We start from the raw sequence: 26,389 nt of genomic DNA, 5'->3' as shown, positions 1-26,389 counted from the left end.
TACAATGATTATATTAGAAAGGGAGTCTCAATCCTTTGCTTAATTTCGTTCGGGTGTAGACGATTCCTGAATTTTCCCTTGCTCATGGAAGTACGTATTTCAAATCAGCTCTGATTGGTCACTTTGAGGACAAGCCGCGGAGTATAACTACCACCACCTCATCCCGGTTCTTTCTCCTTCCTCCATCATCTCTTCTTCTACTCATCCGAAACCCTCCATTTTACAAAGCCAAAATATCTGTTGTGCACGCGATCGACGCTTTCATCTAGTACAGCTACGTCTTCCTCTAATACATCTACGCGTCCATCCCGCCTTGGCACACGCCGAGTCCATCGCAACATGACAACCATAACAATGCCCGCCACCACTACCACCATCACCACCACTCAGACACTATCTCCGACAACCCAAAAATTCCTTCGCCGCATTTCCCTCCATCCAACTCTTACCCCCTTCCGCCGACGCGTCTACCGCACTCTCCTCTCCGTCCCCGAAGGGCGCTGGACCACCTACGCCGCGATGGCAGCACATCTCAAATCCAGCGCGCGCGCCGTCGGCAACGCTATGCGCACTAACCCCTTCGCACCCGAGGTGCCCTGCCACCGCGTCCTGGCGGCGGATCGCACCCTGGGTGGGTACAAGGGGGAGTGGCGGGTGAGCAAGCACAAGGCAGGCGGATCTTTTCGGGAGGAGAAGAAGATTCGGCTGGCGGAGGAGGGGGTAAAATTTGATGTGACGGGGAAGGCAGGGGGTCAGTGTTTTACGGATTTTGTAGAGTTGTCCTTGACGAAATAATGGCAGTGTGAGGAGGGCTGGCGCAATACTCGGGGTGGCGTTATGTTAGTGTATGGATGTACTCTACAGGGTCGCAATTGAATTTTGACTATGCACAAGCGTATCAAGTTAACCTCGTCCTACCTATTGACAGCCATCTTATCCATGAGCTGCTACTACAGAGCCGGATTCTGTTTCCAACCCGACTGCTACCCATCATAAGACAAGCACGAGCAGTGCTGTATTTCAAACCGGCAGCTATTCCACGGCGGAAACATTCATATTTTGCACCGACTCGAGGGCACCAGCTCTAGTATCAGCAGGATATCTGCTGCACACACAGCTAGTGCATCAGCTAAGAGATCCCCCAGTCCCTGCCAGGGCAATAGCCCTGCAACTTGTCAGCAATGGTGCGACTACGACACTTCTACCGTTGGCAGATTAAGGGGATGTCCATGCACCTGAACTGGTCCGATCTAATCCTCCGTCAGGTTCAAACTACTTCACAGGTCCTCGCCAACACCTCGACCTTGATATCTCTCCCCAACCCAGGAGCTTGGGTCGTCGTAGCCATCGAAACTAACCTGGACGTGCCCACACCCATCCCTCTCCACGGCCATGATTTTCTCATTACCGCACAAGAAAGTGGAACCTATCAACTACCACAACATCATGGTCTAGCCAGGCCGGCAGGATCACTCCCCAAGCGCGATACAGCCCTTCTACCAGGGTCGGCATATCTAGTTTTAGCCTTCCGGACGGATAACACGGGTGCATGGCTGAAGCACTGTCTTATCGGCTGGCATCTAGAGCAGGGTTTTGCGCTATAGTTTTGTGGAGCACGAGGCCGCTATACGGGAGATAGCGTTTGATGATGATGGTGTGAATCAAGTAATGGAAGAAAACTGTGCCAAGTGGGACCAGTACTGGAAGGGGCGGGTGGCTCTGCAAGATGGGTCTGGAGTGTAGGTACAGTATGTAGTAGTGTGTCTAGGATTCTGTTTGCGCTCAATTCGGTATAGACGAGGATCCACTCCCCGGGATCGGACAGAGAATGTTGTTTATACTGGTGGATCCTGTGGTCCAGTGGTGCTAGTTAAAGTGTATTATACTTACGTACGTCTCAGAATAGTTGGTCAGGCCCTTTGCAAAAAAGCTGTGCTAAGCCTTGCTAACTCGCTCGCTAACACACAGCGTGCATCACTTGGCCTTGTTCGCAGGGCTTGGGATCAGCGGTCACCTGAAGGATCGTGTTGGTTGTCCGTGCGCGGGAGTGGAGGATCATCGCGGTGAACTGACAAGGTAATGCCGTCTACCAGTAGTTAGTCTGACAACCGTGTGCGCGATTTTGTTTGGGGCCTTTGTTCTAGAACCTTGTCCGTGAAGAGTACGATGAAAGTAAGAAAGAGGAGGCGATGGTATGGAGATAAAGACCATTCTTTTGTATGTACCCTCCGAAGAAAGTAAGTAAATCCCGACACCTCAGTTATATACATCGTAGTAATCGTCCCTCTCGTCCCATCCATCCCAGTAAGCAGTAGTAGTCTATCGAAAACCCCCAAATCCTGCCAAGTCTATGTCTATAAGCGTCAAACGTAAAACCATCCGAGAAAAGAAAACAGGCCCGCGTCGTCTTTCTTCTATACAGGATTGCCGAAAATCAAAAATAGGACTGCGATCTATAATAAAATGAACACACAACAAAAGGGGTATGACTGGCGCAGCAGCCGCAAAATAGAAGAATAAAGTGGTCGTAATATCGTAAGAAGAGAGAGATGGCAAGCCATCACTAGGTCCCATCAAGGAACAGATCCATCAAGGAACAAGTTTGAAGAGGAACGCGAAGTAATCATGCCATCTCCTTGGCGGAGCGCTTGAAGGCACGGCGCTTCGGCACGTCCAAGTGGTGATAGGAGCGCAGGTGCTCGACGAGATGGTCCTGGCGCGGGAAACCATTGCTGCCCTTGCGCGAACAGTGCTCGACAGGGCAGTTGCGGAAGATGGGGTAGTGAACCGAGGACTGGTGGCGCTTCAGGTCCGCGAAGCGGGTGAAGGTCTTGCCACAGTTCTCGCAAGAAAAGGGCTTAGCAGGCCTGAATGGGAACGATATCAGTATATTGCTTGAATACGAGGTAGCGATCACGAGAAGAAACTCACTTGGAAGCAGGCGGCGGCGAGTCCGGGCACGAGTCGTAGCCTGTGCTGCTCGACGACGACATGGGGTAGGAAGGCATAATGAGCTCCGGGGTCCAGCTTCCCGAGCTGCTGCTGCAATGGCTGCTGGCGCAGCTGCTGGTCGGGGCGCTGGTGGGCATCCTGGGCACGTCGTACATGGGCACATCCGCCATGGCGGGATAAGCGTAGGGCGAGCTAGTGAAGGAGAACACCTCGACCTCGGGCACGCCAAAGGGGGAGGGCGGCTCCAGGTCGTACAGCGGGGAGTCGTAGATGGGGACTTGTGGCTGTGGGTGGTAGAAGTAGAAGTCCATGTCGCCGGGCGAAGAGTAGCAAGAATAGGGAGACTGCATTGTGGATGTGTAGAGTAGAGTAGAGTAGAGGATATGGAGATGGTTCAAGGATGGTGGGAGTGAATAATGCAGGGCGAGAAGAGTGGACATGGGTTGTAAATAAAGGATTCTGGTCAGGTTCTAGAAGAATGAGAGAATTCCCCAATCCCGGCCGGCCCTGTCATCTGAGACGCCGGTACGAATCCTTCTGAAGCTGATTTTCCTGGAGGAGCACGGTTAAATGCAGATGGATTGGGGGCCACGAGCAGCCACCAGATAGGATTGTTTGGTTGTTGGATCGCGGTCATCTCAATCGGTTTGGCTGTTTGTTGGTTGGAGATTGAATTGACTACTGTGTATATTCTCCCATCCTCCCTCCCGTGGAAGCATCTTCTACATTCATCCAACCTGCACTGTATACAAAGACCTCGCACTGCGCGAATTTCTGCAGCCCGACTCGCGTCGCTAATGACGTTCAGAACCTTCCACGAGGCTTCTAGCGCCATTCCTCCGACTTGGCCCCAGTTGTACACTGCGGTCAGACCTATGGTGGCCTTGTGCATGCGACCCTGGTCGTGCCCATCCCTACCCGAAGGAGGGCTTCGAGAAGGCTTCTAGCGTCAATCCCTACCAACCCATCCCCCCTTCTGACATACCCCCTGGCCCCTTCCTGCTGTAGACGGCCGCCACTGAGTGCTAAAGCTATTTTGGTCGTTTCAGATTCGCTCGTCTCTTGTCCTCAATGTGGAGAATACTAGCCAAGAACGCTGTGATAAAGTGCCTGGCCACTTCAAGGCCCCCTTCGTCTCTGTTGGATCGGCCATTTTCCATTGTTGGCCGCTGACACGATCCACGATCGGCCACTCTCACTCACGAACCCGCCTCTCCACCACTTGCCTGGTTTAGTCTAGTGATTTGCCTGCGTCCGGGGACGATCGGCACCAGTGATATAATTGGCTCTTCGATCGTGCTGGTGGCTGCCCCCTCCCAGCCCCCCTGGCTCGCACTTCTCTGATCCTGGCCCTTCTAGAAAGAAAATCCCGCACCGTAGCGCAGAAGCTGTTACGACAGCGAGGCGAACTGACCTCTGCTCTCCTTGACGTGTCCTCACGTCATGTATACAAAACGCAGAGGATCGGGTTCCCCCGCTTTTGCTTGGATCCTGCAGCCCTTCTCTACTCGTAGTGCTTCTAGGCTCATAATCGACAAAAATGAACATGTCATTGTTACTCAAATCAGAATAACTACCGGGAATCGGGAATAATCATTCAACTCCGTGCCCCTGGAGACTGCCCCATGCCTGGCCCTGATGTAATGATGAATAGAGAGAAAAAAAAAGAACACGTACACAACAAACCACCCCTGCTCGATGCCGGCCCGGCCAGCAAGGAAGCGTGACCGGTTCAGCCACCACCTCGACCACCACCTGCCCGTAAGCAGATCATAGCTCGTCTTCGAGATACTTGTATACGAACTTGAAATCAGCCTTGCGCCGATTCATCCTGCGCCTCGTTAGAATTTCCGGTTATTGCATCATCCAGCCTCGCGGTGGGGAGTCCAGCCTCGCGGCGGGGAGGCGGCTGACTGAACGTACCATGTGCTTTCGTAGTCAAAGAATCGATAGGTGCCTTGCTCAAACTCCTCCGTGATGTTCTTGGGCTCTTCGTGACGCTGGAACCAGGTCTGGTACTGCTTGTGGAACCGCCAGCTCTGGTTCTTGAGAGCCTTAGCGGCCATGTACTGCTGGTAGGATCCCTGTCGGTAGTAGAAGAGATAGAACAGCGTGTCCGTGTCGATTCGCCCGGTGTCGTACAGTCGAGGGTCATCGAATATCGAGAGCGGCTCTTGCGGATAGTAAAGAGGGGTATTGTATGGATTTGCCGGCTTGTAGTGGCGGGGCTTCTCGGCATCGCCGGGCTCGGGACAAGTCGTAAGGGAGGTTGCCAACAGACGCTGAACAGAAGGCGAAGGGTTGTTTGTCGCACGCTCTTTGGTCGTCTCGAATGACTGGACCAGGTCTTGGAGACCCGGTGGGAGGTGGAATATCGACTCATCACCTTCAGGCTTGCCATTGGTGGATGGTTCTTTGGCTTCGATTCTGTCTGCTGGAACCGGCGATGAAACACCCGAGACAGAAGCACCGGCGGGCGTTTTCGATCGTCCTGTGCCGTCAATCTCGTCCGAAACCGTAGGAGTTGCAGGCTTTGCAACCGGTTGCGCTGATGCCACACTGGGTGATGCAGTAGACGGCGCCCTGGACGCAGGGAGAGCCACAGAGAAGGCCGGACTGGCCCCTGGTGGAGGTGGGAGAGGGAGAATACCCACGCCGCTCTTGTCACTTGCTGCTGCCGCGGCCGCCGCGGAGGCATACTTGAGGGTTTCGCCCGGTGCACGCGTCGGGAGCGGAGCAGGCTTCATGGCCGAACTGGTGCTGGATGAGGTCGAAGGGTGGAGGGTAGCGAGGACGGGAAGCGGTGACTTCATCTGTGTCGACGGTCGCCGAGGGGCTGCAGCTTCTGCCTTGGGCTTCGGTTTTGGTTCTGGCTCATCATCCTGGACGGATTGCGCGTCTTGCGATGACACCCGATCGCCATCACCGCCCATACCGAACTGCACCTCCGTATCTTCACCAATATTTAGATCATCGTACAGTGTCTCGTCTTCGCCGGAGTAATCGATATTCGCGCCTTCCTCAACGTAGTACTTGATGCTTTCTTTGAGCTCGTTCACCTGGTTCACCTCGAGATTGCCGTTCTGCAAGGCTCGGTTGAGAAACTCGAGCTTGTCGACGTGCCACTTATGTCGTTCCGTATAGTGGCTCAGATCCGCCAACCGGTTGGCCTTGCCCGTATCCTTCTTGCCTTTCTTCATTTGGGCTTGAAGCGTCTCCTCCTCGGCCTCCATCAATTCGATCTTCTGCTGGAGTTCATCCACCATGGATGACAGGAAGTCGGATGCCTCCACTCTTTCTTTCTCCTTGGGATCGAGTCGTGACGCCGCTGAAAGTCCTTCTTTCGAGTATGCCTTCGTCTTCATCTCCTTCTCGACGGCCTTGAATTGCTCCATGCACTGTCTCGGACGTTAGCCTGCCAACATTCCCCACGGTCATGCGCGCACTCGCAAGAACTTACCGTTTCAATGGCTTTTCGTTGCTCCAAGAGCGGAGCCTTATCCTTGACTTCATTGCCCGCCGCCCATGATTTGATCTGATCCCGAAACCGCTGGAGCTTTTTGATCTCGCGCTTGAGGTTCTCCTCGAGCTTATCGCGTTGGGTGGGATTTGTGACAGCGCGAATCTTCTCGTAAATCCCATCAAAAGTCTGAATGCCTTCTGCGACCTTCTTGAAGGTCTTGTCGATCTCTTGTTGTGTCTTGCGGGATGTCATGATGCCGCGGAGGATGTGGACCAAGCCGTCCACAGGCGTGCAATTCGTGGATGGTCAATCAAGACGGAGGGTGTGGGTTCAATCAAGCTGATTGGAGATGTTCCATCAGCAGAGGAGGAGAGGAAATGGGTGAGCGGAAGAGAGCGATTGCGTGTGGTCTGGATGCAGAGTGAAACGAAGGTCGCAGTGGAAAGCTTCGAGGATGCCGTGAGTGGAAGGCGGTGAGACTGGAGGCGGTGGACAGGCGGCAACACCAAAGATAAAGACGCCTCCGACCATCTCCTCTCTAGACACAATCATGACTCGCTAGTTGGTGCTGGATGTACAGATTTACCAGCAGCCCTCCTGACTGAAGCCCCTAGCGGCTCTCTCATTCCATAGTGCCCAACTCCGGTGGATTGCATCATGAAAGGTGCGTACACTACCATTTCGCCTCCCAATTTCTGCTTATTAACACTTGTGACAGTCGTCATTCAAAGAGTCAAGTCTGCTTCAGTCACCGTGGACCAGGAGCTAGTCTCCTCGATTGGTCGCGGGCTTCTCGTTTTGGCTGGGGTAGGCAAGGAGGACACGGAGAAGGACGCAGAAGGCCTAGTGAACAAGGTGCTCAAGTCCCGGTTCTGGCCCGATGAGAATGGCGCACAAGTAAGGCCGATGGATGCGCATGTAGTGACTATTTTCTGACCAGAGTTGCAGTGGAAGAAGAGTGTTCAGGACATTGAGGGCGAGGTGCTCTGCGGTACGACTCGCTAGCCCTCATCTTGACGTTGACATTGCTAAACATCGACAGTCTCCCAATTCACTCTCTACGGCAAGATGAAGAAAGGCAATAAGCCTGATTTCCACGAGGCAGCCAACGCCGAGACCGCGCGCAAGATCTACGACCACTTCTACGAACTCATGCGCAAGTCCTACGTGCCTGACCGAGTCAAAAACGGCGTGTTCCAGGCGATGATGGAGGTTGAGCTCAAGAACGATGGGCCGGTGGGTGTCGACTACCGCAGTGAAGATGCGGCGGTACATATTTGCCTTCCTGCCTTTCTGTTCTGCGCCGCGACCGGGCCATTTAGGCTGACTATGTGACAGGTTACCATCGAGATCGATACGAAGCTCCCCAAGAGGGAGAAAAAGGAGGATAAGAAGGAAAATGGCAAAGCAGAAGAAGGGGAAGGAGAGGCACAACGGCAGACATATGAGTTTAAGCTGCCGGCTGAATTATTGGAGTAAATGTATGTAAATCGTGGATATACCCATCAGTGCCTTCATAGATAGATAGATGATTATGGAAGCTTCCTGAAGAGCCGCCGACCACTTTCCCCCTCCACTTTCTGTTTCCTCCCCGCTCCCTCAGCCTCACGACTCACTTTTCCTTCTCTCTCTCCCCGTCGGTTCCATTGCTTCCCTCACACATTCTCCACCACTATGGCGCAGTCTCGTATGTCCACTCTCTTCGCAGGGTCCACCGATCTACCCGCGTGATTATGCTTGATGCTAATCGACATTCTTGCAACAGACCGTTCCCGCGTCTTCTTTGACATTAAGATTGGCGAGGCCAACCCCAGTCGCGTCGCATTTGAGCTGGTAAGTTCAGCTTGCCAGTCGCAAACCGAGTGAACTCTGGGAAGCTAATGCATTTTTCCCCGCCTGCGCAGTACAACGATGGTATGCCATTTCACCCGAGATCGAGAATCGGACGCAGCTAACACGGGCAAATCAGTCGTTCCCAAAACCGCGGACAACTTTCGGGCGCTGTGCACAGGTGAAAAGGGCATGGGCACCCAGGGCAAGCCATTGACCTACAAAGGTATGTGCGGAAGAAACTCGACCGGCTGCAGGCAACCGTCCACTGACGAGCTGACGCGCCCCACACAGGCTCGATCTTCCACCGGGTGATCAAGCAGTTCATGATCCAGGGCGGAGACTTCACGGCATTCAACGGCACGGGCGGCGAGTCGATCTACGGCGAGAAGTTCCCCGACGAGAACTTCGATCTCAAGCATGAAAAGCCCTTCCTGCTGTCTATGGCCAACTCGGGCCCCGGCACCAACGGCAGTCAGTTCTTCGTGACCACGGTCCCCACCCCGCATCTGGACGGCAAGCACGTTGTCTTCGGCGAGGTGATCAACGGCAAGAGCGTGATCCGCAAGATCGAGAACATGAGCACCGAGGCCGACAAGCCCACGGTCGATGTGACGATCGTGGACTGCGGCGAGCTCACGGGCAAAGACTATGAGGATGCCGTGACACGCGTACAGGATGCCACCGGTGACCCTTACGAGGACTTCCCCGAGGATCACCAGGGCGAGGAGCTAACGGCGCCTCTGGTCTTGAAGATTGCGTCGGAGCTGAAGACGTTCGGCAACACGGCCTTCAAGAAGGGTGATCTGCACCTTGGCCTGGAGAAGTACCAGAAGGGTCTGCGCTACCTGAACGAATTCCCCGAGCCGGGTGAGGGCGATCCCAAGGAACTGGGCGGAGAGATGAAGGCCCTCCGATTTACGCTGCACTCCAACTCGTCGCTGCTGGCCAACAAGCTTGGACAATTCCAAAACGCTCAGAGATGGGCCGGTTTCGCGCTTCAGGTCGCAGAGGCAGCCAGTGCCAAGGACGCCGACAAGGCCAAGGCCTACTACCGCCGTGCTCTCGCTCACGAGGGCCTGAAGGAGGAGGACGAGGCGCTCAAGGATCTGCAAGAGGCTGCGAAGCTGGCTCCCGGTGATGCGGGTATTTCCAATGAGATCACCAAGGTCAAGAAGGCCGTCAAGGACCGCGAGGCGAAGGATAAGGCGGCGGCTAGGAAGTTCTTCGCTTAGAGTGGTTTCATCCTATCACGAATCATGACGAGTTCTGTTGCATGATGCATGATGTATGATACACAACATTATGGAGGCCCTGTCCCCAACTGCCGTTCCTACTGTCCTAGGAATAAAAATTATTATCCAACAAATATCCAACCCATTATATTTCGTGTTTGCTTAGGTGCTATCACATAGCCGTCGGATGGCCGTTCCGACCTGTCTCGGCCAAGAATTGCTCATAGCGCGCCTTGCATTTCCGTCGCCAGTCTTTACCCCAGATAATCATGGGAATCCCCGCCAGCACGGAGAGAACCACTAGCAGCCCGAAGCAGGTGAACGTCCACCCGTAGTTAGTGGTGTCGATGAAAGGCTGTACGGAGAAGGAGATGGCGAAGTTGATAAGCGAGGAGCAGATTGCCAGCACGACAACCAGCTCGCCGGAGATCTATTTTTGGTGCGGTTAGTCGATAAATTGGATAAAGGACAGCTCCTCACGTACCCCGTCAAAGCATTCCATTGCGTATGCAGTTGCCAGACTCGTGATAGACACCTGCTGCGCAATCAGACAGCACAGCGCCACGGCAATGGCCATCCAGTGGTCTCCGTATGTAGCAGCCCAGCCGTAGGTAAAGTAGCCAACGGCACCGAAGATGAACGGGAAAATATACACCCAGAGGCGCATCTCCGGCTCTTTATATCCTTTATTCCGACGAGCGAGGACCAGGACAACCCAATCGGACAGGGAGCCAACGCCCATTCTACTGCTGTTAGAAGAGAGACAGGACAGACAGAGGAGATAGTGAGACCACGCACCCAAGGAAGTTCCCAACCAAGGCAGCCAGGAAGATCAACCCCGTCGAACCCGCGCTCCAATTATACGGCTTCTCAGTCATGATCTCGGAGATGGTATTGAACGAAACAATCCCCGCCGTGCACCCAAAGGCAAATTGGATGCCTGCGAGGACGATATTCGGAAACGCGAACAGGTAGAAGGGGCGGCGGAAGTACTGGAACCAGGTTGTCTGATCGTCGGCGAAGTAGTGCACCATTGCAATCTGCTGCCGGTACGTTCGTGGCGGCATGTCTTCGCCGCCGATGCTGTTGCTGTTGCTTCTTCGTACCATCGGGTCTTCCTTGGCTCCTCCTTCTTCGTCTTGTCGTTTGAGTTCTTCGTCGGCGTCAGATGAGTGGGAGAGTCTCGTGCGCAGGGGGTCTGTGAAGCGGTAGCGCGGGAACATTGTGTCGTCGAAAGTGAAGACGAAAAGTATGATCATTACGCCCTGCGGTTGTTAGATGGGGATTCTGTCAGAATGGGGATGGATAAGGGTGCATACACATGCAATAGCCTCGATGAGCGAGCTCCATCGCCAACCAATCCCGTCTGAGATATAGCCACCCAGGATAAGGCCGAGGATCGAGCCGAGTTGCTGGAAGAAGATGTAGATGGCAACCATTCGGCCTCGCTCATGGGTAAAGAACATATCAAAGATCTTTCAGCAGGTCAGTTTCACACGTACCAAAAATCAGGCTCTCTACTCACCGTGAGCTGAATCAACGCCTGATAAGCCGCGGTCCCAACACCCTGCACAGCCAACATAATATAGTACTGGACCGTGCCATGGTAAAAACCACCCCAGATACTACCAGCCATAAGTAGAATCAAACTGAGAATATAAACGATCTTCCGGCCATATTTCATGGCGGAAGGGATCCAGATAATGTTAAAGAATCCCAGTAGAAGATAGTTCAGCGCAGAACCGCCGTTCATGTTGGTTAGACTGACTCCTGTGTCGTCGGAAATGACGGTCCAGCTAGCGCCCCAATTGTTCTCGCCGAAGGAGTACACACAGGCATATGCAGATATGAGGAATAGAGAGTAGTATTTCTTCAAACGGGACCAGTTCTATACCGAGCTATTAGAATTGCGAATCGCTGATCAACTCTCATGCGATCTTACGAGGGGATCAGCCAGGGAGTTGGATGGCTGTGGGATGAGCAGAATATCCTGCTCGCCGGCATGGGCAGCATCTCGTAAAGTTCGGGACTCTATAACTTCATGAGCATAATGTTTCCAATTCAGTTAGAGATACCTGCCGTCCACGAGATATACGGTGCCAGGAACAGCAGTGAAGATGTCATCAGAGCGCGCCATGTTGCTTTGGACGCAGTGCAAGCCGTTGAACCCAAACACGAGAAAGCCGAGATCCTTATATGTGTCTCCCCTCACCATCTCCTCGATTGCCTAAATACGATCGGCTATGACACCGGCATGATCGCCATAGTCTTGGCGGTACAAGCCGACTCTCGCGCTCGCGACCTTCCAAGGAGAAAAAAAGGGCGATCGCAAAGGTGTGGAAGCTCCAAGCGATGTTGGCTTTATTCACCGAGGCGCAATTGGCTCAACTTCTAAACGAAGTGCGATTAATAGAGCGAGGCTGGTCGGCAATGCGGAGATGATTGTCCATATACCCCAGGTTTGGGTGGTGGGAAGGTCCAAGCGAAACGATGGCTGATAAACTGTGGAGACTCCTAGCGGCTTCACATACAATTACCCGTCGTCTGGATTTGAGAGATGATGCTCTTTCACCGTTCGCAATGGCAGTCACGCACTCGTCTTCCATTTTGATCGTCGGTGCAGGCACCTGGGGCTGCTCGACAGCTCTACATCTCGCGCGACGCGGATATACAAATGTCCTGGTGCTGGATCCGCACCCGGTGCCCTCGCCCATTGCGGCGGGGAACGATATCAACAAGATCATGGAGCACAAGGAACTAAAGGGTAGGCAGGCAATTTTGTTTATGTCGCAGTTTGCTGATGTTTGTATAGCTGCAAACCCCGATGCACGGAGTGTCGCATTTGCGACCTGTTCCCGCGCGGCTTTGAAGGGTTGGAAGACCGACCCAGTGTTCCAACCGTATTTCCACGAGACTGGATTTATTGTATCTGGTCATACACCGGTTCTTATTGAGCACATCAAGACGGAGGAGATTGATCAGTGTGAAGGTGACTTTGTGAGCCTCGAGACCGCCGAGGACTTTCGCAAGACTATGCCTCCAGGTGTCTTGACGGGACATTTTCCCAGCTGGAAGGGCTGGTTCAGTCGCTCAGGCGCCGGCTGGATCCATGCACGCAAGGCCATGTTGTCTGCGTACACCGAGGCATCTCGACTCGGTGTCAGGTTTGTGACGGGATCCCCGGCGGGTGACGTTGAGGCCCTGGTCTACAGAGACGGGGATGTCATCGGAGCTCGGACTGCGGATGGGCAAGTCCACCGTGCAGACCGAGTTATCTTAGCTGCAGGTGCTGGTAGCGACCGTTTACTGGACTTCAAGAAGCAGCTCCGTCCGACGGCGTGGACATTGAGCCATATCCGCATGACCCCCGAGGAGGCAAAGAAATACCGAAATCTGCCCGTGCTGTTTAATATAGCCAAGGGATTCTTCATGGAGCCCGATGAAGACAACCACGAGCTCAAGATCTGCGACGAACACCCGGGATACTGCAATTTTGTCGCAGATGCCAGCAACCAAGCCGGTGGAACGAGAAGTGTCCCCTTCGCAAAGCACCAGATTCCACTGGAAGCCGAGGCTCGTGCGAGGGATTTCCTACGAGACACGATGCCACACCTCGCCGATCGGCCGTTTTCTTTTGCCCGGATCTGCTGGGATGCTGATACGCCTGACCGGGCGTTTCTGATCGATCGGCATCCAGAGCATTCATCGCTTATTGTAGCTGTGGGGGGTTCTGGGAATGGTGCTATGCAGATGCCTGCAATTGGAGGGTTCATTGTGGATGCTCTGGAGGAAAGACTGCAGAAGGAGTTGAAGGATGTGTTTCGATGGAGGCCCGAAACTGCTGTTGACCGTGACTGGAGGTCTACGCAGAACCGCTACGGAGGACCGAATAAGCTAATGGACTTTCAGGATGTGAAGCCGGATCAGTGGACGCAGATTGAGCAAAGTGAGGGCCGATTATAGAATGTGTAGTTTAGCAACAATAGTTGTTATGTAAACGTCGTCTCCTCTTCCAAATAATTGTTCAATTTGTATACCGCCACTCATTAACATCTGCAAACTACCCTACTGACTAGCAAAAGCACAGGTCCCCATATCCATCTTGACGGCATCGGTCTCGGGCCGAATATCAAAATCAAAGATATCCATCGGCACACCAAGGGTAGTGCACGCATTCGGAATATCCACAATGCCAGCAATATGTCCCTGCACGGGTGCACAGCTTAGCAGCAAATAAATCTGATAATCGCTGTATCCATAGCGTCTCAAATACTCAATAACCCGTAGACAGGTCTGCCGATACGCGACCGAGGCATCGAGATAATGCTGCTTGCCCTTCTCGTCGACAGAGAACCCTTCAAAGGTAAGGTAGCGCCCGGGCCCGAACTGCGGCTCCACGGGACCTGCGTGGAAGATCGGGGACTTCATGTCCAGCTTGGCCATTCCGTTTTTGATCACGCTGAACTTGAGCGTGATCACACCGGCCATCTCAATCGCGCCGCAGAAGGAGATCTCGCCGTCGCCTTGCGAGAAGTGGAGATCTCCGACGGAGAACTTGGCGCCTGGGACGTGGACGGGGAGATACACTTTGGAACCGCGGGAGAGGTTCTTGATATCGCAGTTTCCGCCGTGTTCGGGGCGGCCCTATAGAGGAGTTGTCAGGTTTGGATTATTGTGCAAGAAGTTTGTGGAAACGTACAGGGATCGTGCGAGCTCCTTCTCTGGCGACTTTGCTCTTGGTAGCCTCGTCCGCACCACCTGCGTGTGCATTCAGAGGCTGCGGAGGCTGTGCGACGATTCGATCAGCCACGGTGTTGGCTGCGATCAGTTCGCCTTCACGCTTGTTCCATTCAGCGAGTACTTCTGCCGAGGGAGCACACCCCAAGATGCCGGGATGAATGAGACCCGCGAATCGAACGTGTGGGATGTGACGAGAGGAGCAAAAGATGCCCTCGAAGTCCCAAATTGCCTTCGCTCTGTGGTTACCATTGTCAGACGAAATCGTTTTTCGCAATGTCGATAAACATACGCTTCGGGATATATCTCATCCAAGAAACCGCCTCCATTCTGTCGATGAAACACGCCAGTAAATCCCCAGGGCTGGTCCTGGAAGGGCTGCACGTCCTGAATCTCCACGAGCAGGACATCGCCCGGTTCCGCGGTTTCGATGTCGAACGGTCCGGAGAGATAGTGAATCTTGGTGAGATCTACGTTCTTCACGTCGTCGGCTGAGTCGTTGTTTTTGATCTGTCCGCCCGTCCAGTCGAGGCATTCGATCTTGACGACTTCATTGTTGGCGATTTTACCATGGGCAGGGACTGGTAAATGTCAGCAACGCATTCGGGTCCATAAAGGCAAATTAGCATACTATCTGGGTGCCATCGGTTCTAAGATGATCAGCTATGAGATAAACAGGGCTGTGGTTAAACACAACTTACATGCAGACCAGGCTGCTCACTTGCTGGCTTATTCAAGTCGACCGTGAGGGCAGTGCGGATTCCTTTGGTACCCATAGTTGCTGATTCTTTTGGATAGGAGTTGGTTATGCCTGGTTATCTGCCCCCTTGTGCGAGGGTATCTTCCGGATATAAGTCCCAGTCACCCTCCCCTGTTGATAACATACCCCGCAGGCGGAGAATAGGTATGGTTGGATAACTCTTACGACACCGCGTCTCCAACCGTTGGAGAAGTGGCTTATCCCCGCTTTATCTCGCCTATCGTCGGACAGGCCGATAACGAAGTACGATCAGCAATCAATTGACATTTTTACCTTAGTTAACGCGTAACCCCTGGCTCGTCTAGAATCAAGTCCAGCACCATGCAAGTGTCTACGTAAACTTTTTCCCAGAGGAGCTTTGTGGACTGCTCTTGTTGTCATCGTCCATCCCGACATTGAGTCTGTCGAGGTTATCGAGTGACAAGCGCAGAAAATCGTGCTTGTTCTTCCAGGTCACTTGGCTCTCCGCGAAACCCTCACTCTCGGCCGGGACCGGCGGCGGGTCGGTGATCTTTGTGATTAGATAGGCGGTTGAAGCCTCTGCTACGCCATACATGAGCACGCCGATAAACGGGGTCCTCATAACGACGGTAAAGGCAAATGCAAAACCAAACAAAACACCTTCTCGATCGCGGAACCACCGGCGCTTTTGTTCAGAGGTGAATTTGATGCGGCAGAAATAGGGCTCCAACTGTGAATTGTTAGAGGAAATACTCGAACAAATTGGCTTCCAAGACTTACTAGCTCACGCATCAGGCTTCTGGATGCAAAGTAAGTGTGGAGGAACATGACAATAAATCGCTTGGGCAAGACCAGGCCCGCGCCAAAGATGGCTGCTGCAGGAACAGTGCCGACATGGTCCCGGAACGTGTAGAAACTTGCGGCTGGCATGACGAACCGACCAACGATGGGAAGCAGAGAGAGAAGATAGACACCGAGAATCAGACCCATCTTCTTGGCGTATCTGTTCACAAAGGCCATGATTGCCTCGGGGATGGGGCGTGATACACCGGACTTTCCTTTGATGGAGTACTGGATCAGGTGCGGATAGTACATCGCCCGCAGGGTGTCAGGGTCTTCGGACTTGTGTTTTTGGATATAGGTCGAATCCACCCATTGAATGGATTGCATGAAGCTATGCGGAGGATCAGCAAGAGAAAGGCAAATGCTGTTACGTATGGCTTACATCTCGTCCAGCGTGGGGGTCACATATCGCATCAGCGTCATCAGCAGAAATGGTACCTGCAGAACAGACTTGGACATGAATTCCATGCCATTGAGGAGCTTGTCGTCCCAGGTCGCGTGATCCAGGTTGATGATCCATGACAATAAGTAGATGGCGAATTTGACGGCGACGATCTGGAATCTAGAGTTAGAATTACATATTCCAGAAGAAGAGAAAAAGAGACATACTGGAATCTGAATGATGATCTGGATGACAATCCCCACCACGACGGCCAGCGCAGCTTGCCGGAAGTGCTCATATTTGAACAGCTCGGGATTATACAAGGCACGGAGCGCTATTGAATCACGTCAGCCATCAAGAACAGCAGCCGAGGGACCAACGACGCATACTCCCTACTACGGTAAGCTGGAAGCCGCGGATGACGGCATTAGGCTCGAAGTTGGACATGGTGTTGTTGTTGACAATGGTGATAATAACCAGGCATCCATGGATCCCTTCTGTGTCGTCATGTCACGTGGGACTTCCCATGCCTAAGGCTGCGAACCCATCCCCCCACCCAAGATGCGCAGCTGATAACTCGAAGCTGATTGCGCTTTTCCTCTCGTTGGATGTTTGCTCGGCGCTTTTGATATTTTTACCTGCAACTGCCCTCTATCCAATATGCAACGCCAGTGATATTCCCATCGATGCGCCCACTTCCACCCTCCGTCCGTCTTTGTTTACGGTGTCGCATAAACAATGCCCGGGCCTCCGAGCGAGTCCCCGGGTCAGTTACCGTCCCTCCGTCGCTCGTTCACTCTTCCAGCCAAATTAAGTCCCCAAGCGCCGCGCGATGCGCCAGCGCTCTCCGAAAATGTGATCTTCTACCACCCAAAGGCGAAAATCGTCAAGTTTGCTCCTCGCGCCGTCCACCCCAGCCCCTCGAGTTCTGCGCCATCTGACTTCGACTATCCCGTTGATACAATCGAAACTCTGCCCTGGCGCTCAGCTACCGAACGAACCGTTGCGACGGCGCCTCTGCGACTCGAGAAGGTGCATGGACTGACAGTCTTCCTGAAATGCGGAAATGTGGTCCATGCGATCCTGAAGAACTCGCAATGTTGGTGTGTGGATGGAGTGTCGAAATTCGTCTTGCGCATTCGCCCTCTCACCTACTATCGCATCGAGCTGCCGCATGAAACGGAAGAGGACCACCGCGCGGTGGGAGACTTGAAAAATGCGTTGCCCACAGTCTTGCGATACGAGGTTACGCCATGTCCCTTCAAGCGCGCATTCACTGTCGAAATACCAGAAGAAGCCATGGCTCCTCGGCGCAAAAAGGCGTGGCGCCCCAAGGCTCGGAGGGAGAGTGCGCCTGCGAATTCTCTGGGCACGCCGGATTCGCTATCGCCTACCAAGTCTGATGGGGTGGATTCCACGAGTACGGGGGATGACACCGACGGTAATGCAACCGATGACAGTGATCCTACCTCCAACAAAGCCAACAGTACAGCTTTGGAAACAATACCCGATGGCGATGAGTCGTCTCTGTCCACCGACTCCATGGATCCGCCCATAGCTCCCGCTCCTCCTCGGCGCTCAGTGACTGAGACCACGCAAACTTTTACCAGCTTGCTGGCAAAGTTTGAAGCTACATCGGTGCATGAAGAAGATTCCGACAGTGACAGGCGACCCGACGCTGAAGCATTGCAAGCAGCCGACGAAGCCGAAGCACAACCTGAGCTTGAAGCACTATTTGGAACTGAAGCATTCGGTGATGCGGAGGCGTCGTCTAATGCCGAGGGGTCATCTCAAGCTGAAACGATTGCCGAGATTCAAAATGCTGAAGCACTTCCCGAGAATCAGCCATCGTCTTGTTCCGGAGCATTGCCTCTATCTGAAGATGCCGAAGCGCTGCCGGAAGCTAAAGAGGTTAAAGAATCGTCTGAAGCTCCAGCTCAATATGGAGCACAACCTGAAGACCAGAAATCACCTGTCACCAAGACATTGCCAGAAGCCGAAGAATTTGATGCACTGCCCGAGGCCAAGGAAGCCCAAGCTCTCCCGGAAGTTGAAGCTAAGGCTTCGCCTGTCGTTGAAACAGTCGCTGAAGCCGAAGAGGCCAAAGAATTGACTGAGGTTGAACCATTTTCTGCAACAGAAGCAAAGCCTGAAGCATTTCCCGAGGGTGAACTGCCCGAAGTCGAGGGTTTACCCGATACAGGAGTGGCGACTGAATCCGATGCTTCACTTTCATCCAGCCCTGCATCATTTCACTCCGCGGATCTGCTTTCACCAGCCGATACCAATTCCACTCATGCTAGCCCCGTGGAATTCTGTGGCCTGACCGAAAAGATCATCAAGTGCCATGATCATATTATCTCGCAGGCCGCTTCTCAGGATCAAGTGCCTCCCAAAATAGTACGGAAACGGCAACCTGAAAAGCTTGAAAGCTCCAAGAGTGAAGACATACTCGCAACACCGCCAATGAGGGTGCAACGCATTGTCAAGGAGGACCCGCCAAGGCCTACTTCAGACTTGTCCGTCTCCTCGAGCTCGAGGTTGTCCGCTGGATCTGTCATCTCGTCCACAGCGCCGCACACAGATTTCAACCACATGAGCGCCGAATTCCGTCGTCGCGCACGGGCTACACGGCAGCGAGACCTTTCGCCTATGCCTCCTCCCTCTACTATCTACCATCCGCCCCCAACTCAGGATGCTACATCAATTCTTACCAAGGCACTGACTATGGTCTTGATACCACCGATGTATCTGTTTGTCATTTTGCTGCACGTTGCCGCACGCATCGTTGCTAATCCAGCTGTTGACTCCACTTCTAAGGCTGGCCAGCCACCCCGTCCAGACTATGTCAATGAGGATGATTTCAGTTTTCCCTTGGAGCCTGAAACGCCTTCTGAATATGAAGACGCCAACCTTTCCAGCAAAATGGATCCATGGGACCTGGACTAATCTGGAACCACAGCTGGGTGATCAACGAGTGTCCGATAAGATGGTCTTTTGCGCATTCTTCTATACGATTTTCTTTTTATTCACTAATACCCGCCCTTTTCAATATCTCTGTCAGCATGAAGCTACATCATGATATCCCCTCTGTTGTTGTTATTTTCTTACGGATATTTGGGTACCTTGTTTGCATGGCTAGTTGAGTGGACATATCTAGCATGGTTTGTACTTTTTCGGATGATGTATTCTAGCGTTGCATATATTATTATAGGAATGGAAGGCGGAATTATATACAGGCTACCAGTGGAAGCTGCATGTATACATGGAGTCCCGATTTGCGCGGCAATCGATGCTTGACGTTCTTGCCGAACCACCGGCCTGAGCCCTAGTTGTGTTGTGTTCTGCCTTGATGGTTGACGGTGGCTTGATAGATTATTAGTTCCTTCTCCGTCACGACATAAGCGAGATAACGGATAAATCGGAGACAGCAGCCATTGACCATTATTGGTTAGACACGCTCATTAAACACCTCGGGTCCATGGCGTCCGTGGGGCTGTGTGCTTAAGCGTAATAAGCCCCGGCGGACTCCGTCTCGATCATTATTTGGCAAACCGTCCACGAGAGCAATGCCAGTTGTATGAAGAGAAGTGGATTCCTTCATGTTGTTCGGTAAATGCAATTATGTGTCGAACACAAAAAGGCATTGTTCAACTATCAGGGCCCAGGCCGGTTACCCCTGACGATCCCCTCAGAAGCTTGGGGGAGATTAACTAGCGACAACACAACAATCAGGGCCCACTCGAGATGTAACGTCCGTGTGTTTCGGCCTGGGAATGCGGAGTCCCGTCGGTCTGTGAGCCTTGGAGGTAAAAAGAGGGGGTTACAACAACAACAACAACAAGAATGGATAAGTAGAGCTGCCGATCCCTTCTTTTCGTTCTGTCCTAAGTTCGCTGTACATAGTGCATTCCTACCATCAAGATGCCTTCCGCAATCAAGACTGGGCTGCTCTGCTCTCTAGCTGCTCCTGCCCTGGGCGCGGTCTGGGAGAAAGCGACTCAAGCAACCCGCAACAACTGGGTGCATGTTGGAGCTCCCAAGGCCGATGAGCCTATCCAGCTGTCAATTGCCTTGAACCGTCAGAATCTCGACCAGATCGACTCCAAACTGGCTCAATTGGCGACTCCTGGCAATGCTAAGTACGGCGAATGGATGGCCAACAGCGATATCGAGCGGGAGTTTCCCGTCGTGGACGATGCCAAGGTCGTGCAGTGGCTGAAGAATGCTGGTGTCAAGACGATCAAGCGCGAGGGTGGTCTGCTCAGCTTTGCTGCACCTCTCCAGACCGTCAACAAGCTGCTCGACACTGAGTTTGCCTACTACCAGCAGAAGGGCAGTGTGCAACTGCGCACCACCCAGTACTCCATCCCCGACGACCTGAGCAATGACATTGATCTGATCACGCCTACGGTCTTCTTTGGCAATGACAACAATGATCTTCAGAAGACCAAGACGGTCACGACGGCGAGTGTGAAGTCGGACCTCAAGGCCTCTAACACGAAAGTCTCGCCGGCTTGTGAGACGTCCATCACCCCTTCGTGTCTGAAGGAGATGTACAACGTGGGCGACTACGTTCCGGAGCCCTCTGCTGGCAGCCGTATCGGCTTCGGCAGTTTCCTGAACCAGACCGCCTCGATCTCCGACCTGATCCAGTACGAAAAGCTCTTCGACATCCCCAGCCAGAGCTTCACTGTCAAGACCCTCAACGGAGGTGTCGACAATCAGACTGCCCCCATAAGTGATGTGACTGAGTCCAATCTGGACGTGCAGCTCATCGTGGCCGTCTCGCACCCCTTGCCCGTTCATGAGTTTATCACGGGTGGAGTCGCTCCTTTTCTTCCGGATGCCGACGAGCCCAGTGCCTCCGAGGACCAAAATGAGCCGTACATGTACTACTATGAGTACCTGCTCTCGCAGGATCCCTCTAAGCTGCCTCAGGTCATCTCCAACTCCTACGGCGACGACGAGCAGACCGTGCCCGAGAAGTTCGCGAAGCGCGTCTGCAATCTGATCGGTCTGAACACCCTTCGTGGAATCACTATCATCCACTCTTCCGGTGACGAGGGTGTTGGCTCTGCCTGCCAGGCCCAAGACGGCATCACCCCCCAGTTCAACCCCATCTTCCCGGCCACCTGCCCTTACGTCACTGCTGTCGGCGGTACCTCCGACGTCGCGCCCGAGGTTGCCTGGAATGCCAGTTCGGGCGGTTTCTCTAGCTACTTCGAGCAGGCCTGGTATCAGAAGAACTCTGTCAACACCTACCTGTCCAACCTCGACTCGAAGGTCAAGAAGTACTACTCGAACTTTGCCAACTTCAAGGGCCGTGGCTTCCCTGACGTGTCTTCACACAGTCTGTACCCTGATTTCGAAGTGATCTACGGTGGCGAGAAGGCTGCCTCTGGCGGCACCTCCGCCGCTGCACCCACCTTCGCTGGCATTGTCGGCCTGCTCAACGATGCCCGTCTGCGTGCTGGAAAGCCTGCTCTGGGATTCCTGAACCCCTGGCTGTACTCTGAGGGATTCAAGGCCCTGAACGACATCACCGCCGGCGGCTCTTACGGATGCGGAGGCATCGATCCTCAAAGCAATGACTACGTCAACGGCTCCCTGATCATTCCCTACGCTCACTGGAACGCGACTGAGGGCTGGGATCCCGTCACTGGACTGGGCACGCCCAACTTCCAGAAGCTGAAGAAGCTTGTGCTGTCTCTCTAAGCGGGCGCTATGGGAGATATGTACATGTGTCATATCGGTGGCTGTGTATATACTATCGTTTACATGTGAGGGGACATATATACCAGCAGATAATAATAATTCTTGGCAATTATTGGCTTTCTCTTTTAAAGCATCTATCTACCCGCTAGCCAGTTCGTGCCTGATGTGGGATGCTGCTGCAGGGGTGCTAAAAACAGCCTAATATCGGTGACGGCCAGGGGCCTCAATCAGGAACACACAATTCACCCTCTGCATTTCTCTTACAGACAGACGGGGGATGGTCCATATATAGCTGGAGGCTACGAACGGCGAGCGCGGAAAGAGCAAATGAGAAGTATCCAGTTTCCCATCCGACTGTAAGACACCGTTTTCCATATGAGAATAAGGCAGAAAGACCGTAAAGCTCGACAACATTGGACATTAAACTCACGGGATAAGAACGAGTTGCTGGGTGTCGTTCTCATGGTGCAATGCTTCCTTCCCATTTAAAGTCGAACTCCGTGTAGTGAAGCTCGTAGCCGAATGGGATCACAGACTTTCCAGTATACCATTTTTATATCTGCCCACCTGGCTACATATTTCCTCGTCTACCTAGCCAATTTCCTACTAACATTGCCTTCCATTATGAACGCTATACTCCTCGTGCACATCGGGTCAAAAATTCCGAAAACTCTTCTGATTTTAAAATCCAATTCTATGTTATTATTCATTCGTATCTTTATCATCACTTTTCGCAAGGCTTAACGTCGTACTCTACGTCAGTTCTGATAATATATTTTGCGCCCTTCCTCACTCCTGTCCCTTCATGTAGTAGGGCCCCATTCGCCTCACCGTGCGGGAATATCGCAACGGCTCCCATCACAGGGCTCACAGGGTATGCATTAAGGGTTCCCTCTCGCGCGGCTGGCATAAAGAAAGTCGTCTCTCCGCCCTCGAACTCGTCGTTGAGATATAGTAAGAAGGTGTACATGGAGCTCTGCTTCTTTCCTTCGGGCGAGGAGTCGTACACGTACGTGTCATCGGGGAGGATACCGGATGGTGGCCAAGCTCCGTCAATATGGCACCGGTACTCGGCGCCAGGGACGTATCTGTACACGCGAAAGCGCCGATTGATGCCTCTGGCTAGGCGACCATTGATCGAGGGCGGCACATAAGGGGAGATTCGCGCCCAGAGCATGTCATGGAAAGTGGTATCGACTACCCAATAAAAATTGTGGGCTAGGATGCTCATATCCCCATCTTCGCGGAGGGGCGCGTCGGGAAGGAAATTGACGGATTCGCCGGCAGCAATGATTGCCTTGCACTCGGCGGCGGAAAGTACATTCAGCGCGAGGCCGAGGCCTGGCACAGCGGGATGTGGATGATATGTTATGGAAGGGCTGATGGGAGCCAGTGGGACAGCGTTCGGGGCGGTAGTGTAGAGGATGGCGGGATGATGGTTCGGTGGTTTGCGGAGTGGGCCGGGGGTGCGGTCGATGATGCGGAGGACGGAGGGGGACTTCGGCGCCTCGGCCAGGATAGATTTGTCGAGGACCGAAGCGTAGATTTGGAGTGGTGCCGTCGAGGGGCGGAGGTCCCAGATGGACTGGAAGGCAATTGGAGAGGTTGAGTCGATGGCGTTCGGGTTGGTGTCAATCGGGGTGCTGACACGCAGGGTGGCATCGAGGACGCCGAGGAGTTCCATGTCCCTTGCGCTGCGCTCAAGAGGGACACGATTGAAAGCTTCGGGCTGTGTTGATAGGCCGCTGACGACGTCCAGATCTCGCACCCAGCGACATAAGGCTCCAATCTTGGGTTGTTCGCCCCGGATCCTCATCTCAGCGAGCAGGATCTTGGCCTCAAGGTATTTCTGATCGACCAGGGCACCGGTTATTCGTGCTGTCAGGTTGGCACCCTCTATCAAACGATTAGTTGCAGCTCTCAATTAGAGACAACGCAGCAGCGTACCAGCAGTGTTGAGGCCCGTGGCACAGGCCTGGCGGAAGTCATAGACTGCGACTCGGAGGTCCTTGCATGCCTTTGATTTGGTCAGGCTAGGGTATTGTGCGAGAGTCGTGAGCGTCTCGATGGTGATGTCGAGCTCCTCATCTGAGACGACCGTTTTGAGGTGTTTGGGCTCAAGAGTTGAGCCATCGGGAGGCGGCGTTAGCGTGGAAGAGTCGGCCTTTGGGAGTTTTTGTGGAAGGTCGACTTGTGCATTGCGCTTGCGCTTGGCAGATTTGGACTTGGCCATGGTTATCTGATCTGATAAATAGGTTCGTTGTTTGACTGAGAATTTTGTGGGGTGCATTCTGTCGCGGAAAATCAAATTCCCGCCGGATTACACTGACTTCACAGTTACAACTGCGTAAGGTCCCTGATAAGCAACAATAATGCGAATTGGATTGTAGCAGGAGGTGACGTTAGTGAGGTGAAGGATGATGATATGGCGACCTTAGGAAAACGCCAGCTAACGTACTGGATACTTCAAATGGAGGTAGCACTACTATCACCCAAATGGGGCATCACGTGATATATTTTTGTATTTCCCCTTTACGGTTAAACCGATGCTGGGCGATTGGGGGGCCGTCCCGATTCACGCTAGCAAATTCCACCAATACACGCAATCTGATTGGATTTTGATCATTGGCTCATTTGCGGACCTAAGATTGCGTCCCGTGCCGAGTCGTCGGTGATAGATTCATGAAACCCCCTCCCCCTTCTTTCGATGACACCCGGTGGAAAAAGCTACTGAGCTAACTAGTTCATCGGGTCCATCATGTTGAGTCTCGGCCAGATTCTCATTCTAGGCCTCGTTGCCGTCTTGGGAGTTGCGGTCTATCGGCGCCAAAGCCATGATGCCGGCGAACCACCGCTGGTGTCGAGCAGCATTCCCATCTTCGGACACCTGATCGGGTTGCTCTGGTACGGCGTTGCCTATTTTGGAAAGCAAGCGTGAGCTCTCACCCTTTTTGGTTTTGTTTTTTGCTCTATTCCGAGCTGGTCTGATTTCGTCGACAGCGAAAAACACTCGACGCGCCCGATTTTCTCGTTAGATCTGGTCTTCAACAAGATCTATGTGATTAGCTCTCCGGCGCTGATGCGTAATATTCAACAAAACCCCAAGACCCTTGTTTTCGAGCCATTCACGTTATTCTCCGCTGAACGCATGGCGGGCGTCTCTCCACAGGCTCTTGGCCTGTTGAAATCGAAGCAGCCCAGTGGCGCTACGCTCGCTACAGAACTTCTCCACGGCATGCATCCTTCGTTGTTGGGTAAATCCCTGGATCTGATGAACGAGCGAATGATTCGGCTGCTACGGCCTCTTATCGACGAACTAGGGACTGTTGAGTCAGTTGACTTGTATGAGTGGACTCGCCATTCCATTACGGCTGCGAGTACCGATTCCTCCTACGGGGACATGAACCCTTACAAGGACCGGAAAGTCGAGGATGCATTCTGGTTTGTGCTCTACGATCTCTACAGACCCTGCTCCTTGCTAATTCAATGATATAGGGATTTTGAAAACAACCTTAGTCCATTGATAGCGAATACGCTACCGTGGCTGACGGCGCGTACTGCTTGGAAGGGACGGGAAACTCTTGCCAGAGCGTTTGAAGACTATTATAACCGCGGAGGGCACGAAGACTCCTCCGACCTAACCTTCGGTCGATTTAAAATACCGCGGGATGCAGGCATGGCCGTGAGAGATATCGCGCTGCTGGAGACAAGTATGGCCTTTGCCCTGCTCTCGAACACTGTTCCGGCAGCTTTCTGGGCCCTGTACGATATGTTCTCCCGAGCCGACTTGCTAGAACAGATCCGCGATGAAGTACAGGCAAATGCAGTGCATATCTCGGAGGATGGCACGCATGTTATTGATCTCGCCGATCTTCGTGAAGACTGCCCTCTCTTGATGTCTGCGTTCCAGGAGATTCTTCGTACGAGATCATCTTCGTCTCCCACACGCTTCGTTACCCAAGAGCTTATGGTTGGTGATCGGTATCAGTTGAAAGAAGGGCATGTCGTTATGATGCCTGCGATTTCCATTGGCCGAAACCCGGATGTCTGGGGCTCGACAAATGGTGAATTTGACCCAAGACGATTCATTAAGGCCACGCCTTCCGACAACCAGGCAGAGAAGAAGAAGGATCCTCGGCGTGTAGGTGGTTTCATGTCTTTCGGCGTCTCGCCCGTCATCTGTCCCGGCCGCCACTTTGCGAGTGGTGAGATATTGGGATTGATTGCCATGACGGTTATGCGATTCGACGTGCTTCCTGTTGGAGGGATCTGGAAGGACCCGAAGACGAATCCAAAAGCCATCACGTCTATTATGGGTCCCCTCAAGGATGGGTTTAATGTCAATGTGCAGCCGAGGAAGGAGTTTGAGGGCACCAGCTGGGACTTTAGAGTCACAGAGGGCAAAAGTAGATACCCGCTGGTGATAGGATAGAGAGATGATCAGGTCAGCATTTTGCTGTTGTAAATCGATTTCAGTCGGCATCGTAATAAAGCCGCATTGATGAAAG

General features: G+C 53.1%; 14 protein-coding genes across 14 annotated transcripts; 8 read left to right on the top strand and 6 right to left on the bottom strand.

The window, feature by feature from the left end:
- Positions 1-354: 354 nt before the first annotated feature.
- Positions 355-795, top strand: N7510_000383 (MGMT family protein; the record flags this gene model as incomplete). The annotated part of the gene is made up of 1 exon (XM_056972313.1): positions 355-795. The coding sequence occupies one exon, from the start codon at positions 355-357 to the stop codon at positions 793-795; it is 441 nt and encodes a 146-aa protein (XP_056837430.1).
- Positions 796-1,181: 386 nt separating this feature from the next.
- N7510_000382 (uncharacterized protein) lies at positions 1,182-1,604 on the top strand (the record flags this gene model as incomplete). The annotated part of the gene is made up of 1 exon (XM_056972312.1): positions 1,182-1,604. One exon carries the CDS (start codon positions 1,182-1,184, stop codon positions 1,602-1,604), a length of 423 nt encoding a protein of 140 aa, XP_056837429.1.
- A 1,019-nt stretch (positions 1,605-2,623) lies between these two features.
- Positions 2,624-3,302, bottom strand: N7510_000381 (C2H2-type zinc finger protein; the record flags this gene model as incomplete). Its single annotated transcript, XM_056972311.1, has 2 exons — positions 2,624-2,867; positions 2,932-3,302. 2 exons carry the CDS (start codon positions 3,300-3,302, stop codon positions 2,624-2,626), a joined length of 615 nt encoding a protein of 204 aa, XP_056837428.1.
- A 1,420-nt stretch (positions 3,303-4,722) lies between these two features.
- Positions 4,723-6,667, bottom strand: N7510_000380 (CNOT2/3/5 family protein; the record flags this gene model as incomplete). Its single annotated transcript, XM_056972310.1, has 3 exons — positions 4,723-4,783; positions 4,876-6,350; positions 6,413-6,667. 3 exons carry the CDS (start codon positions 6,665-6,667, stop codon positions 4,723-4,725), a joined length of 1,791 nt encoding a protein of 596 aa, XP_056837427.1.
- Positions 6,668-7,072: 405 nt separating this feature from the next.
- On the top strand, positions 7,073-7,894 carry N7510_000379 (D-aminoacyl-tRNA deacylase; the record flags this gene model as incomplete). The annotated part of the gene is made up of 4 exons (XM_056972309.1): positions 7,073-7,312; positions 7,364-7,406; positions 7,458-7,684; positions 7,754-7,894. 4 exons carry the CDS (start codon positions 7,073-7,075, stop codon positions 7,892-7,894), a joined length of 651 nt encoding a protein of 216 aa, XP_056837426.1.
- Positions 7,895-8,089: 195 nt separating this feature from the next.
- N7510_000378 (uncharacterized protein) lies at positions 8,090-9,480 on the top strand (the record flags this gene model as incomplete). The annotated part of the gene is made up of 5 exons (XM_056972308.1): positions 8,090-8,102; positions 8,181-8,248; positions 8,320-8,329; positions 8,385-8,471; positions 8,540-9,480. 5 exons carry the CDS (start codon positions 8,090-8,092, stop codon positions 9,478-9,480), a joined length of 1,119 nt encoding a protein of 372 aa, XP_056837425.1.
- A 172-nt stretch (positions 9,481-9,652) lies between these two features.
- N7510_000377 (putative MFS transporter) lies at positions 9,653-11,617 on the bottom strand (the record flags this gene model as incomplete). Its single annotated transcript, XM_056972307.1, has 7 exons — positions 9,653-9,910; positions 9,965-10,223; positions 10,279-10,745; positions 10,800-10,955; positions 11,006-11,368; positions 11,423-11,511; positions 11,560-11,617. The coding sequence occupies 7 exons, from the start codon at positions 11,615-11,617 to the stop codon at positions 9,653-9,655; spliced, it is 1,650 nt and encodes a 549-aa protein (XP_056837424.1).
- Positions 11,618-12,060: 443 nt separating this feature from the next.
- N7510_000376 (NAD(P)/FAD-dependent oxidoreductase) lies at positions 12,061-13,443 on the top strand (the record flags this gene model as incomplete). Its single annotated transcript, XM_056972306.1, has 1 exon — positions 12,061-13,443. The coding sequence occupies one exon, from the start codon at positions 12,061-12,063 to the stop codon at positions 13,441-13,443; it is 1,383 nt and encodes a 460-aa protein (XP_056837423.1).
- A 102-nt stretch (positions 13,444-13,545) lies between these two features.
- On the bottom strand, positions 13,546-14,993 carry N7510_000375 (acetamidase/formamidase family protein; the record flags this gene model as incomplete). Its single annotated transcript, XM_056972305.1, has 5 exons — positions 13,546-14,124; positions 14,180-14,456; positions 14,510-14,798; positions 14,849-14,867; positions 14,919-14,993. 5 exons carry the CDS (start codon positions 14,991-14,993, stop codon positions 13,546-13,548), a joined length of 1,239 nt encoding a protein of 412 aa, XP_056837422.1.
- A 315-nt stretch (positions 14,994-15,308) lies between these two features.
- usgS (transmembrane protein UsgS) lies at positions 15,309-16,610 on the bottom strand (the record flags this gene model as incomplete). Its single annotated transcript, XM_056972304.1, has 5 exons — positions 15,309-15,668; positions 15,719-16,112; positions 16,164-16,336; positions 16,391-16,497; positions 16,553-16,610. The coding sequence occupies 5 exons, from the start codon at positions 16,608-16,610 to the stop codon at positions 15,309-15,311; spliced, it is 1,092 nt and encodes a 363-aa protein (XP_056837421.1).
- Positions 16,611-16,901: 291 nt separating this feature from the next.
- N7510_000373 (uncharacterized protein) lies at positions 16,902-19,112 on the top strand (the record flags this gene model as incomplete). Its single annotated transcript, XM_056972303.1, has 1 exon — positions 16,902-19,112. One exon carries the CDS (start codon positions 16,902-16,904, stop codon positions 19,110-19,112), a length of 2,211 nt encoding a protein of 736 aa, XP_056837420.1.
- A 975-nt stretch (positions 19,113-20,087) lies between these two features.
- Positions 20,088-21,881, top strand: N7510_000372 (S53 family peptidase; the record flags this gene model as incomplete). Its single annotated transcript, XM_056972302.1, has 1 exon — positions 20,088-21,881. One exon carries the CDS (start codon positions 20,088-20,090, stop codon positions 21,879-21,881), a length of 1,794 nt encoding a protein of 597 aa, XP_056837419.1.
- Positions 21,882-22,605: 724 nt separating this feature from the next.
- On the bottom strand, positions 22,606-24,114 carry N7510_000371 (prolyl hydroxylase family protein; the record flags this gene model as incomplete). The annotated part of the gene is made up of 2 exons (XM_056972301.1): positions 22,606-23,777; positions 23,829-24,114. The coding sequence occupies 2 exons, from the start codon at positions 24,112-24,114 to the stop codon at positions 22,606-22,608; spliced, it is 1,458 nt and encodes a 485-aa protein (XP_056837418.1).
- Positions 24,115-24,639: 525 nt separating this feature from the next.
- Positions 24,640-26,313, top strand: N7510_000370 (cytochrome P450; the record flags this gene model as incomplete). Its single annotated transcript, XM_056972300.1, has 3 exons — positions 24,640-24,815; positions 24,882-25,322; positions 25,377-26,313. 3 exons carry the CDS (start codon positions 24,640-24,642, stop codon positions 26,311-26,313), a joined length of 1,554 nt encoding a protein of 517 aa, XP_056837417.1.
- Between the last annotated feature and the right edge of the window lie 76 nt (positions 26,314-26,389).

The sequence above is a fragment of the Penicillium lagena genome (genome assembly GCF_028827675.1).
Source record: "Penicillium lagena strain IBT 129212 chromosome Unknown utg000001l_segment0_segment0, whole genome shotgun sequence".
Taxonomy (NCBI): Eukaryota; Fungi; Ascomycota; class Eurotiomycetes; order Eurotiales; family Aspergillaceae; genus Penicillium; species Penicillium lagena.
The sequence above is the reverse complement of the archived record's forward strand: the minus strand, read 5'-3'. Positions and strand labels throughout refer to the sequence as shown.